The sequence below is a fragment of the Ctenocephalides felis genome, unplaced genomic scaffold (genome assembly GCF_003426905.1).
Source record: "Ctenocephalides felis isolate EL2017-DRISC unplaced genomic scaffold, ASM342690v1 CF-g0.4_SCAFFOLD_01170, whole genome shotgun sequence".
NCBI lineage: Eukaryota > Metazoa > Arthropoda > Insecta > Siphonaptera > Pulicidae > Ctenocephalides > Ctenocephalides felis.
The window spans coordinates 44,585,080-44,598,897 of NW_020537324.1; the positions used below are offsets into that span (position 1 = coordinate 44,585,080).

The 13,818-nt window shown below is 31.8% G+C and overlaps 1 protein-coding gene across 1 annotated transcript; it reads left to right on the top strand.

Moving 5' to 3' along the window:
- Positions 1–5,308: 5,308 nt before the first annotated feature.
- Positions 5,309–7,549, top strand: LOC113367291. The gene is made up of 2 exons (XM_026608908.1): positions 5,309–5,473; positions 6,692–7,549. Exons 1-2 carry the CDS (start codon positions 5,309–5,311, stop codon positions 7,547–7,549), a joined length of 1,023 nt encoding a protein of 340 aa, XP_026464693.1.
- Positions 7,550–13,818: the final 6,269 nt, after the last annotated feature.

A 13,818-nucleotide genomic window follows, 5' to 3' on the forward strand; every position in this document is an offset into this window, starting at 1 on the left:
CACTTCATTTAGCTTGCCGTTATATCTGTCAGAAATCCTAGATCCATTAATCAATCCATATTTTCTAACTGCTCATAACATTCACCTCTTGATGTTAAAGATTCCTTCATTTATAGTAAAAGCATCATAAACCACTCAACTATTTTACCTCTGCTCAGCCACCTCACTTCGGTATGTGAAAGAAGATCTGTAAACTAAATAAATGATAAATGATCTGTAAATAATGATAAGATCCAAATCATATCTTTTTGTACAAAAAATCGTTTATCCAATAATATCACCATATCTTTAACCATCAATAATTCAGCATATGATTTTTCGCAAGTATCAAAGTTTCTTGGTATTCATATTAATAATAATTTAAAGGGGTCTGATCATATCTCTATCTCACTATCACCAACTTTTGTTGCGCACAATAAAACCCAAACTCGGTTTAAATTGCTTACTTTCAGTTTATTATAGCAACTTTTATTCTCACGTTTCATACGGCATCCAATTCTGGGGTTTTTTATCCGAACTAATTAAAATGCTTCAGAAAAGAATTATTCGAATAATTTTTTTCTTGCCCAGTAAAGCCTCCTACAGACCCATATTTAAAAAACACAATATTCTAACTGTCCCATGCATTTTTCTGCTGGTAACATTATCTTTCATCAACAATTCAAAACTTTTTGATATGGCTTCGTCCTTCTTAAACTACAACACTAGACACAAACTTATTAAGGCGCGCACATATAAATTAGCCAGCTCTTTCAATACGATCGACGGTCTAGGTATTCAGCTTATGAATAAACTTCCACTCAATATCCGAAACTTAGACAGCAAAAAATTTCATGCTTCCCTAGTTAAACTTTTTAAAGAATAAGCTTTTTATGATATTACTGAATTTTCTCAATTTGATTTCAATAACTGTTTTCTTGCATAATCCTTATCCTTTATCTATGTAGCCTGACCATTTATTTGATCGCCTGTACAACCATGTTTTTTATTGCTATTTTATTAATTTAAATTTTTTACGGTTTTAAATGAGTATAATTTTCAACCTTGTGCAAGAATTTTGATCTTAACTGGTGGTCAGATAGACTTTAATATGATGAACTTGATGATGAACATTGTATTTAATGTTCGAATGCTTCTTTTCAGCTCTTTTTTCAGAAGCGAAATTCGTGCAGCTACTATGATTATTATAAAATTGCTATCCTTTTAATATTAATTATAAATATGCTTGATAAGGGCCTGAAATAATATCTATTATTATTGATTACGGCTTCCTTATGAATAAATAAATAAATAAATAAATAAATAAAATAAACTGAGCTTCCTTATTTGCTAATATTACCTCCAAATTCTCCGCAATTACTTCAATTTTTCAGTGCTGATGATTGCAACGTGTTTATAGCCAAACGTATTTCTTTTTTATTTTCTTTAAAAAGTGAATCTGCAGCTTCTAACATAATTTCACTAACTCTTCATCTGTAAATGGTTTTTTATTCTTAGCTAGCAAATGCACTATTTTATCACTTCACTCAATAAGTCCGTAGGATAACACATAGATGATGTAGCTATGTATTCATTCATATGATTTGTAGAAAGAAACAACTTTAGGTAGATATATATCAAAATTTCATGACAATCCGACGATTAGTTTACATGTTACAGATTTTCAAGTGACGCTACTTTTGAGTTTTTTGAAACCATGAATTCAAAGCAATTTTGTGGGATGATTTATCATTAATTTTTGATGGGTCAAAATACCATTGCTGCCAAAGTATCGCTTGAGAAGTGTTATCTGGACTGTTCCAAATCGAGGAAGATAGTGAAGAAGTGGTTTACTGATTTTAATCGTGGCCATACAGCATACAGTCACTGACGACGCTGAACGCTCTGAAAGGACAATTGAGGTGATTACACCGGAAAATATCAAAAAAGTCCACCTTAACGTTTTGGAAAACCCTGTGCAAAATAGGTGCCGCGCGAATTCACATTTGACCAAAAGCATAACGAGTTGATGATTCGTAATATTTGGAGCTGCTTAATCGAAAAAAAACTGAGTTTTTCCATCAACATGTCACCATGGATATGACCTGGTTTCCACACTGCACTCCGGAATCGAATAGACAGTTAGCCGAGTGGACTTGAGACGATGAAGAGAAAAAACGCAACCAATCAGCTGGCAAGGTTATGGCGTCAGTTTTTTGGGATACGCAAGAAATGATCTTTATCATCTATCTTGAAAAAAGCCAGACCATCAACAGTGATTATTGTATAACGTTATTGGGACATTTCAAGATCAAAATCTGAAAAACGGCTCCATTTGAAAAACAAAATTGTGCTGCTCCATCAGGACAATGCACCGTGAAAACAGTGGCCAAAAAAACATGAAATAGGCTCCGAATCGCTTTCCCACTCACTATACTCTCTAGATCTGTTGCCCAGCGACCATATCCTGTTCTCAGATCTCAAAAGAATGCTCGCTCTAAAGAAATTTTTGCCAGATGATGAGATGATGGCCAAATTTCGTGACTAAGTATAAATCGTACTACAAAAATGGTTTCGAAAAGATCGAAGTTCACTATAATTGGAATATAGTCTTCGAAGAAAACTATATTGAATAAAAAAAAGAATTGTGCCAAAAAAATGTTTTTTTTCTTAGTTATCCTACGGACTTATTGAGTGATGGGTTATATGTCGCAATCGTAGCTCCTTTATGTTGTTGTAGCATTTTAGTAAAAAAAACTTTGCTTAGTTTGAAAAGTTTGATTAGTCATTGAAAATTTTAAGGATTTTTTTTCTTCTAATTTCAGAGTCACTATCAAAATTGGTTTGAAAAAAAATTCACGGTTTTAATATGTTACTTTTCTTTAGAATCGCAAAACCCTTATTACGCAACAAGCAAATATACTTCCCTTTATTATCAACGAAACAATATAGATGTTTTCATTAATCGTCAAAATAATATGTTCTTATTTTTTTACATTTATTTATGATTAATTTGAAATTACTTGATAGTTTTAAAAACACTGTCACTGGAGGCCGTGGTGAACCATGTGACGAAAAATTTTCGATTGGTTTACACAGACTATTCCATCCCCAAAAATAGCACACTAATTGCTGACTGAATAGCTGATCATAAGTATCTTAAGACAAGATCTAGTAAGCCGATAACAAGCGGCGTTTCATTTTTTTTAACTATCGACCACGTGCTTCTTAGCTGATGAGCAATAAAGGACCAGAACAGGAGTTGTGTAATGTAGGCTTGAGTAAACTGCTATGGCTATCATACCTTTATATTAACCGACCTATGCTCTAGGTTATTCATCATTAGCATTGATAACGTTCGCGTAGCTGATCATAAGTACTCTTCAATACCATTGGGATTGTGGTTTATTTCCATTTGCTTCTATTGCCTGATTTCATTTATATTTACTAAACAGATGAAATAATCGTCGGGTGATCATGAGGTTTTTTCTGACTGGGGGAATTTAAATTATAGCATTTTTTTCCCTTCTGGATAATGATGTGAACATAGTACTCAACTTTTTTACACAGTACAAAGAACCTATGTTTTATCGTGATTGCGCAATTCACTTTTAAAGTGGTTGAAATACGATGCTTTGCGCAGTTCCACATAGGTGTTCGGTATTTATCGAAAACATATTGACATAAGATGTAACAAAAACTATCTGGATTATGCACATGAAATCTTAAAGCATACCAAAAACAGTAGATAAAACTCTTGGTTATCCGGTAAACTGTGATATTGGTATTGAATTGGGTTAGTTCTCTAAAACCCGAAAACTGAAGCTGTCACGAAAAAATGGAAGGTATATTTAAAATTAGCATGCAGTTTTAAGTAGATTTAAACAAAAGTTTGAGGAAAAAGTAAAAGTGCCATTTTCGTGTGCCAAGTGCTGTGCGCTGTGTGCCATTTGAAAACGTTTAACATTCTTCAAATATTACCTATAAATATGTACGGGATGCTTCAGCAATTTGCCTTAAAGCACGATGCCATGCGCGATTTGCAAAATAAATATTTGATTCTTCATTCATTAATAATATATTTTTTCTTGTTTTTTTGTTGAGTATATAGATTAACTGATATTTTTTATTGCAACATGCACTAAACAAATGTATCGATAAATCTTTTTCGTTTTAAGTATTTTTAACTTCCCGAAGGAGAAGTTTATGTTTTCACCCAAAAAATCCGATTTGCTAATTAACTTCCCATAGGAATCGCAAAAAATTGAAAATGAAAATGTTTATATATCTTTACGTTTCACAGGTTTCTGAATATTTTGGCATACCTTAGAAAAAATTGATGTATGTGTATGTGTGTGTGCGTGCGCGTATGTGTGTGTGCATGCGTGTATGTGTGTGTGTGCGGATACAAAATTTCGTCGACGATTTCGGGAACACGGATGAAGCGATTTGAATAATTACAAAAACATTCGATTTGTATTGATAAGGAGACGTGCTGATTAGTTTTTGGCGAAGGCAGGTCTAGCCGTTCCGAAGCTACGGGACAAAAAGTGCCAAAAACGGTAACTCAGTTTTTAAGAGAACGGAGCGTCCGATTTTAATAATTCTAAAAACATTTTACTTGTATTTACAAGATGAAGAACTGATCAAATTTTCATTAAGGCAGGTCTAGCGGTTTTGGAGATCTAGTAAAAAAAGTAAAAAAAAATGCCATTTGGCGGTCAAAAATAATCATTAGACATATGCACATTAAATTATATTATTTTATAGAGATTTTAACAATAAGTATAAATTTTGTTTACATTCCTATGGGTTCCGTACCAATGCTTATAAGTTAGACGGCGGCGGGGCCCTTACGCGCTTCGATATTTCGTCTCTATGCAGTTAAAGCAGTACGATTGTTTTGAAAAAAAGTTCTGAATTTCCAAAATATTTCAAAATAAATTTTTCTTCAAAAAGTCTTTTTTTTTCAAAAAATAGTAAATTTTTGTCAAAAATATATAGTTTCTCAAAAATCTAATTTTTTCAGAGTAAATTTTTTTCAAAAATGTTAATCTTTTTCAAATTGGTACGGGAAGTACCAGCAATTTGCCTTAAGGCACGATGCCATGCGTCCCACTAGTTTTATGTTTTCTCGACGTTTTAAGCCATTCTGAATCGAATGAGACCAAATTTGCGTGTTTTTTGTGTATGTGTGAACCGTTTTCGGACCTTTTGTCGACGTTTTCTCAAATATATATAAATATCTTGACATATCAAATAATATTAAACAAAAAACATCTATTATTAGTTATAAATAATTTGAAATAAATTCTATTTTTTCTATGAAATGGATGAAATGATAGAAATATTTTTTAAAGATGTATTTGCTGTATTGGATCGAGATAGTTTGCTCAAATTTAAATGCAGAAACAACCTCTTAAAGTATCTAGATACTATTATCGAAGCTGCAGCTCAATCGGACAATGTAGACATGGATACAGTATGCCACAAGGTATTTTCATGCTAGTAGCTGTTATTGTATGGTGGATAGGAACGGAATAAAAAATCTCATAAAAAAGTAATCGAAAATTTTATAAATTCTTACATATTCGTCGGTCAGTGCACTAATATGGCTACACTGGCTAACTCCACCCTTTGAAAAAAACTCAGATATTAGTGTGAAAGTTTTTGGTATAATCACTGTTTGTATTTATAATAACTTTCCAGAATAAAAATTAGCACAGTTAAATGTTTTTTTGACCATTCAATAATGAGTAGTACAGATGACAAAAGTTTAGCAAAAATATAAGTGTTAGCCATATGTGAGCCTTAAAAATTTATACCTTGTTTGATAAAAGTTATCAAAGCTTGCACTCCAAACTTTGAAAAAAAATTCTTTTGTGTAGCAGACAAAACAGTAATAAAAAATCTGTTTTAAGTTTATCAAAACTTGTACAAAGCACAGAAATAGAAGCCGAGTTTCAAATTAAAATTTTTGTATAGAAACTAAACTGACGACTGACTCATATTGATCTGAACTTTATGAAAAGTAAATGACGATTGACCAAAGACTTTATAAGAGCTCGACCTCAATGTGATCCTAGATAACATTATTTTACAACTTGTTCAATGTCATTGTATAGTGCAACTCAATGTTTACTTATTGTTAATTGTTACTGGATATTCGTGGTTTGACAAGGAATTTTATTAACGCTTGCTGGCTTTGTCATGGATATCTCAAGCATACAATCTACTACAACTGCGTAGTTTGTATTCTGACCGTTGATTAATACTGTACGTTGTAACATTGTCTAATATTTATAAAAATTATATAAACTGAATTACAAAATTATTTATCTAAAGTATATAAGTGAGCTTCAGAACTTTAGCCAGAATTAAAAATAAAATCTGAATTATTTTCTATATACAAAAGAAATAAATTTTTTTCAAAAGCGATTGTTTAGTCAACACAATCATTCAAATTAGATGCTTAGTTCTCTCAAATACTGCCATATTTTGTACATTTAGCTCTGTATCTGTATTTGAAATGGCAGGACCTGCCTTTGCCAAAAACTAATTCTCTCAAAAACTTGATTCCTATTTTCTGCACTCTCTGAGGTATGCCAAAATGTTCAGAAACCTTTGAAACTTGAAGATATGCAAAAATTTTCATACGGCCCATTACTATAACTCACCCTACGAGAAGTTAATGATATAATATTTTTTTTAGGTGATTCATCATTTAGTATGTTTTCATAAAGAATCAAAAAATAAAAACTTCGGTGTGTGCCCCATGGGAAAAAATCATAACATCCTTTATGTTGCAAGTGCATTGTGCAAAAATAAGCACATTAAAAATACCAATGTTGTTTTATCGATATTGGATGAAATTTATCAATGCGAAAATACTTTTGAACGTTTAATACTAGGAGCACTTTTTGGGAAGAAAGCTGCTCAGTTCTTCTTTGGTTGGCAAGGTGATGAAGAAACTAAGCAAGAAAGTATGGAAACACTAATGTATTTTGCTAATTATTCAAATGTTGGCAAACGTTTATATACATTTTACTCTTCTGCAACATTTTTCAAGAAAGTAGCAGTACCTTTTGTTGATCTACCTCTAGATTGTTGTTCAAAATCGTCTCCGCTAAGAATTGCATTACGCATTGGGATCCCGGAAATAGTTTTGTTGCTGTTGCAACTTGGAGCCAATACTAATCCCTGTGATAAAAACACAATGGTCATAGAAGATCTTATGAGTGATATTTGCAAAGAAAATGGTAAAAATATGAAACGCTTGCAATGCTTTACTATTATGATCAGAGCTGTATATACAGTGCCGCTTCGTAAAACATTTCAATGGTATACTTTGTTTGATATGCAAAAGTCATTTTTCAATAGATTTCCATGCATTCAGGATCTTAATTTATTGCCCGATTCAAGATGTGGGAAAACTCCTCCAGAATTAAAACATTTAGGTAGGTGTGTCATAAGGAATCATTTATCAAAAAATCTTAAACTTCCGTGGGGAATTAAACAATTAGGATTATCACAGAAGCTACAAAATTATTTGAACTTATTGGATGACTAAACAATTTTTTCTATGTAATGTGTCATAGACATAAACAATTAGTTTATGAATAATAATTATTTGGTATGTGAAATACGAAATTTACGATACACGTGTACTAAGTATTATACTCTAGAATAATTATTAAATTGGTAATTAGTTAAAAATTTAAATACATACGCTTTTGGACTATTCTAAATATGAAGTTAATATGAGATTTGAAAGTTCAAGAGTGCGAATGATGAACTCCGGCAATATTAATCATTAATAAAAACTATAAAGTGTTTATAGCGGTATATTACTGAAATGTTTTTGTGCTAATACAAAAATATACATTATTATTCATGAAAAATTGATGTTATTTATTTTTAACATGTTATTAATATATATGATAAATTGAGCGTTGAAGCAAATTACAAGAACTTTTCATTTTATAAACAAATAATATATTAATAAAAATAAAATCAACTAGCGTGTGACCTGTCATATCAAATTATCTGTAAAAGTAGCGGAATTTACTTATTGTTTAGTTTGCTACGTAAAATAAAAAGTGGTGTATGGCATCGTGCCTTGAGGAAAATTGCTGGAACTTCCCGTACTGTAATGAAATACGTTCGAAGAACATTAAATGTTTTCAAATAAATTATTATAAATACTCTAACTTATATATGTTTTCAGAAAACTAAATATTCCAAACTTCAATTAATCCAATTTAAAATGAAGGACATTGTCTAATATTTATAAGAATTATATAAACTGCATTGCAAAGTTAAAAATATTTATTTAAAGTATATTAGTAAGCTTTAGAACTTCAGCTAGAAAAAAATTGATTTATTTTCGATATTCAAAAAAAATTTTTTTTTGGAAATAAAGAAAAATATAAAAAGTTATTTTTCCCAAAAGCAATCGTTTCGTCAACACAAGCAGACAGTTTTTTGAATCATTCGAATCGGATTCTTAGTTCTCTCAAAAATTGCCATTTTTTGCATATTTAGCTAGGTATCTCCAAAACTGCTGGATTTGCCTCTGCCAAAAACTAATCACCACTTCTGCACTCTGTATTTTCGAAACAACCTGACCTGCCTTTGCCAAAAACTAATCACCACTTCTCTCTATTGCCAGCGGTGGCGATATCGGTTAGAGCGTGGGCTAGCAGCAACTAGTCCCAGGTTCGCTGGATCGATTTCCGCTACCGCCGTAGCCCGACATCAGGCAGCTTTGATGTCAAATTTCCACTTGGGGTTATAGATCACAATATAATTCCAAGTGGAAATCGTCCTTCGTGGACATAGCTGCAACATCCAATCACATGTTAACTTTTAGACGAAAGAGCTAATATCAAAAATATCCCACACATAAGAGAATGGTAAATCGATGGATTGCCTCTCATGAAATAGGTAGTCATAAGTCTTAACCAACAGCTTATAGAACATTAAGAGTTCTGAATGCTGTTCAAACAATATATGAAATAAAAAATAAAAAGACTTCTCCCTATCAATAGGGATCGAATGTTTTTAAACCATTCAAATCGGTTAATCCGTGTGCCCGAAAACGTGGACAAAAATTGTGGTAAATAATTGTTAGAAAATAATTATTAGTTAATAGTTAAATACTTAATACTTAATAGTAAATAGTTAATAGTTAATAGTAAATAGTTGAATAGAAAAATAGTGAATAGTGATAACTAAATACTTAATAGTAAACAGTGAATAGTCACTAGTAAATAGTGAATTAAAGAAAGAATAGTTACATAGCTAATAGTTAATGCTTAAATAGTTAATAGTTATTAATTAAATAGTTAATAGTTCATAGTTAAATAGTAATAAGTGAATAGTTAATATTTAATAGATAATAGATAAATTGTTAATACATAAATACTTAATAGTTAATAGTAAATAATAAATAATGAATATTAATGATATAAGAAAATAAATAATATAAATATAAATATAAATGTAAATGTAAATATAAATATAAAGTGAGTTGAACTCACATTCGCCAAATGAGCCAGTAAATGTGCGCATTCATCGGTAAATGTGCACATTCACCGAGATATGCACAGGTAATTAGTTTTTTGCACTTCTTGCCGGTCCAAGTGCTTTTCTGTTTGATAGTTTTCCGATTATTGCTTTGATTTTGCTAACTGTGGCAGGGTCTTTACGTAAGTCCTTATCGTTAAATTGTTCAGAAAATTTTTGAATAAATTCATGTATGTCTCGCCTCAAGACTGCGATTGGCACATTGGCATTTAGTTTGAGAATGTTTTAAAGTTTGTCGCCGATAGTTCCGCTTTATCTGCAGGTATGGTGGCGTAGTTGTTATCAGCCAGCTTGAGTGGCGTTATGGTTCTTGGTTTCCGCGTCAATCTTTTAGTACAAGAGTGCAGAAAATAGAAATCGAGTTTTTGAAAGAACGGAGCATCCGATTTGAATGATCTGAAAATCATTCAATTAGTAATGATTGGGAGAAGTGTTTATTATTATTGGTGATAAGAACGAATTTTTCACTTTTCTGTGGGATGCAAATGGATTAAACTTACTGTCAGCCAGTTTAAATAAAATACATATATTTGAACTAAGTAAGTTTTAATAAAAAAAAACTTCAATAACTCACAAACCTTCACAACAAAGTGGAGCTATGTTTTATAACGTACTTCCTGTACGGTGAGTTATTTTAATCGCAAAAAAATCAAAAATATATTTTTTATATATCTTTACGTTTTAAAAGACCTTTCAAACATCTAGGCATACCTTACCTTAGCATACCTTGTTAGAAAAAATGAACGCATGTGCAAAAGTGTGTATGTATGTGCGGATAAAATTTCTCGTCGACGAATTCGAAAACATGTATTATTCGATTTGAATGATTCAAAACATATTTGATTCATAATGATAAGGAGACGTGCTAATTAGATATTGGACAAATAAATTGCTGGAACTTTCTGCACCGAAATGAAATATTCGAGGAATATTGAATGTTTTCAAATAGCTTATTATAAATACTATAACTTTTGTTACTCATAGACAAAATATAAGAATTTGTCAATCCGATTTAATGTAACTTGTGATCAGCTTAATATCTGATAATTTTTGGGAAATGTCCAATTATAAGGGGCTTGCTCCGCTTCCGCAAAATCACATTGGTGATAGGCCTTTTCGCCTACTTTTCTTTCCAAATCTCAGATTGAAATTAGTAATCAGAAGAGGGTAGGCTCAATTAGAGTGTAGGTGCTCTTTAAGAAAAATAGGAAAGTGTTTTTCATTTTTAATAAATTTTAAACAATTATTAGTGCTGAGTTTAATTAGATGACATTAAAATACCTGTGTAAGCCTTCAATAATCAATTTCAAATACCATTATCTCAAGAAATATTTGCACAAAATATTTTCAAGAAATTATAGAAATCTAAGAAATATTAAGGGGCAGTAATTATCAATTTTATATCTACTCGCAAAAGAAGACATACCCAAGAATATAACCATAACCGGTCTGCATCCGTCGATTGCAGAATCCAAAGTCTTTGAAGATCTTCTGTCGAAGGGGATAAATGCAAGATAAATAGTGCAGAAAGGCGGAAAACCTTGGATGGTGGTCAATATAAGCTGACCGTATTTATTGTTTTCCTCGTTGAAGATCAAAAACAATTATTTTGTTAAGATAAGCAGAAAATTCTTTGAATCATTTAAATCGGACGCTTAGTTCTCTCAAAAACTGCCATTTTTTGCACATATAGCTCCGTATCTTCAAAATGGCTGAGCCTGCCTTTGCCAAAAACTATTTTATTTAAACTGGCTGACAGTAAGTTTAATCCAATTGCATCCCACAGAAAAGTGAAAAATTCGTTCTTATCACCAAACATTTTTTTATTGTATTTAATTAAAAATGTTTTCAAATGTTAAAAATAAAAGCAATACTACATAAATAAAGAAATTTTACTTCATAATAGATTAATAATTATGAGAGGAATGAAATCTAATTAGTTTGCACAACATAATAGTGCTTGAAATGATCAATGCATAATGCCTCATGGCAATTATCACATTGATAAAATGTATCTTTTCTTTTTTTTATGATAAACAAACTACACAGCATTTACGAGCTTTCTTTGATGAATTTGTTTCAAAAAGGATTAGAAAATGTTGACTCCTAAATCTTTCTGGCAATGATAAACATGGTGTAATTGTTTTTTTTTGTAGGGTATTGATTTTAGGTATATTTTTTTTCAAGTATTTCTTCCGCTAATTTTTGTTTGAACACGTGGAATACTCTGTCCATATAAATTGTTTTGTAAACAATATAACTGACAAATGCCCGCTCTGGTGATAGTGTCCAGGCAAAATGCGCGCATATGTGCGCTTATGATGCAAATGGGTTAAGATTATAGTACCTGTCTCTGGAGAACTTACGTGATTGTAGTTTGTAATATGTTTAGAAAAAAGATATATTATAGAGAAGATAGATTAAATATTGCGCACAATGTAAGTGATCGTAAAAGTATAAAAATGAAAGAAAATGCCTTAGAAAGAGAAGGAATGAGGCGGTGTATAGTTCCAGCCTTGTTGTTAATGTTTTCAAACAACACGCAATGACATTTATAATGGCTGTAGTTAGGAATTATCAAATTCATGTTTGCGTAAAGTTTTCTACTTGATATAAAATAGGTTATTGACTTGGCCCCATGTATAAAGTTAAAGTTTATACAACTACGGGGTAACTGTCAGTCGACCTTTACGATAATTAAAGACATGCCATTTACCCACACTCTAAGGCATAAGCGCCATCTTGTGACGCATGAAATTGCGTGACCGACAAACGTTTAAATCACACTCCCTCTTCTCTGCCTTTGGGTTGGTGTTCTTATCTTAACACTATTCAGGCATAACAGCAAGACCAAGGAAAACATTTAAATAGGCATCATGATATGGGTGAACTAACCTTGTAGCTAAATCGTATACGTCATTGGTTTAAATAAATGATAACTGCCGATTACTATTATCTGATATTCATGTTCAGCTTATGCGGCTGCCAACAATTACATTATTTTGAGATCGGAGGAAAATTAATGTGTATGATATATGATGCACGAGGATGTCTACTTTGTTAACTTTTTGTGGGGTAGGGGGATGTCTCCAAGTGCCGGGCACCTAAGGTTGTTTATAAATAAATTAAAAAATATTTTACGAAATGTTTATTAAATTATGACTTATGTTAGATAACATAGTTAGAAATCAAATTAAATTAACAAAAGCGCAATCTTTGCTAAACAATAATTAATACTATCAATCAAACTTTGGTAACAAAAGATATGATTTTACAAAGTGGCACTTAGACCGGACATTTCAAAATAACCAGCCTTGAACACATATGTAGCCACTAGCCATCTCCATACTCTGGAATGTCTGCACATTTGTGTTTGACGAATATTCTTAGATATTGCAAAAAACACTAATTATCCACTCTTTCGACTGGGCCACACCGATGCTCTCAGCTGGAGCATTCATCATAAGATTTTCATTCTTTGACTAGAAAATACAAAAAATTGGGGTATGTAGTGACCGTTATCACTCATACCGAACAAAATTAAATAATTAGAATAAATTACGTCAATTCTCACAAAAAATATCAATATGTTTACTGTCCGGCGCCAAGGAACGACTTAGTGTCCGGTGCTAAGGGACAGACAATTACATTTGGTGGTACCTACTACAATTGTTTAAAAGATATAATAATATTCTACCATTTAGTAAGTACTACTTTTATTTTTGAATGCCACTAAAATAAAAATGCATAAATACACTAGAATTACTTCTTCTGATATTTGGGTGACGCCGTGGCCGTGTGAGTCACAGGAGAGTCTTAGCGCGTAATTCTGCACCTGTGTGCCTCCCGCGCCCCTTTTCTCTTGTATTTAAAAATAGAAAGATTTATACTCGCTTAAATAATACGTGTTAAATAGAGTATCCGGCTTTATGTGCCGTCCGGCGTTTCGGCACTTTCCCCTATGTTATGAGAAGATATAAGAAAAATCAAAAAGAATTTTTTTTCCATATCTTTATGTTTCAGAGGTTTCTGAACATTTTGGCATACCCTGAAAAAAAAAGATGTATGTATGTGTGTGTGTGCGTATATGTAGATATAATTTTTCGTCCACGTTTTCGGGCACACCGATAAACTGATTTAAATGATTCGAGAAGCAATCGAGTCCTATTAATAGGGAGACGTGCTGATTAGTTTCTGACAAAGATCAGTCCAGCCGTTTCGGAGATATGAAGCAAAGAGTGCAGAAAGTAG

Excerpts from the sequence above, each read along its gene's own strand:
- LOC113367291 (XM_026608908.1), top strand. The coding sequence starts at position 5,309 with ATGGATGAAATGATAGAAATATTTTTTAAAGATGTATTTGCTGTATTG. Across the intron at positions 5,474-6,691 it reads TGGATACAGTATGCCACAAG|GTGATTCATCATTTAGTATG; the intron begins GTATTTTCATGC and ends TATTTTTTTTAG.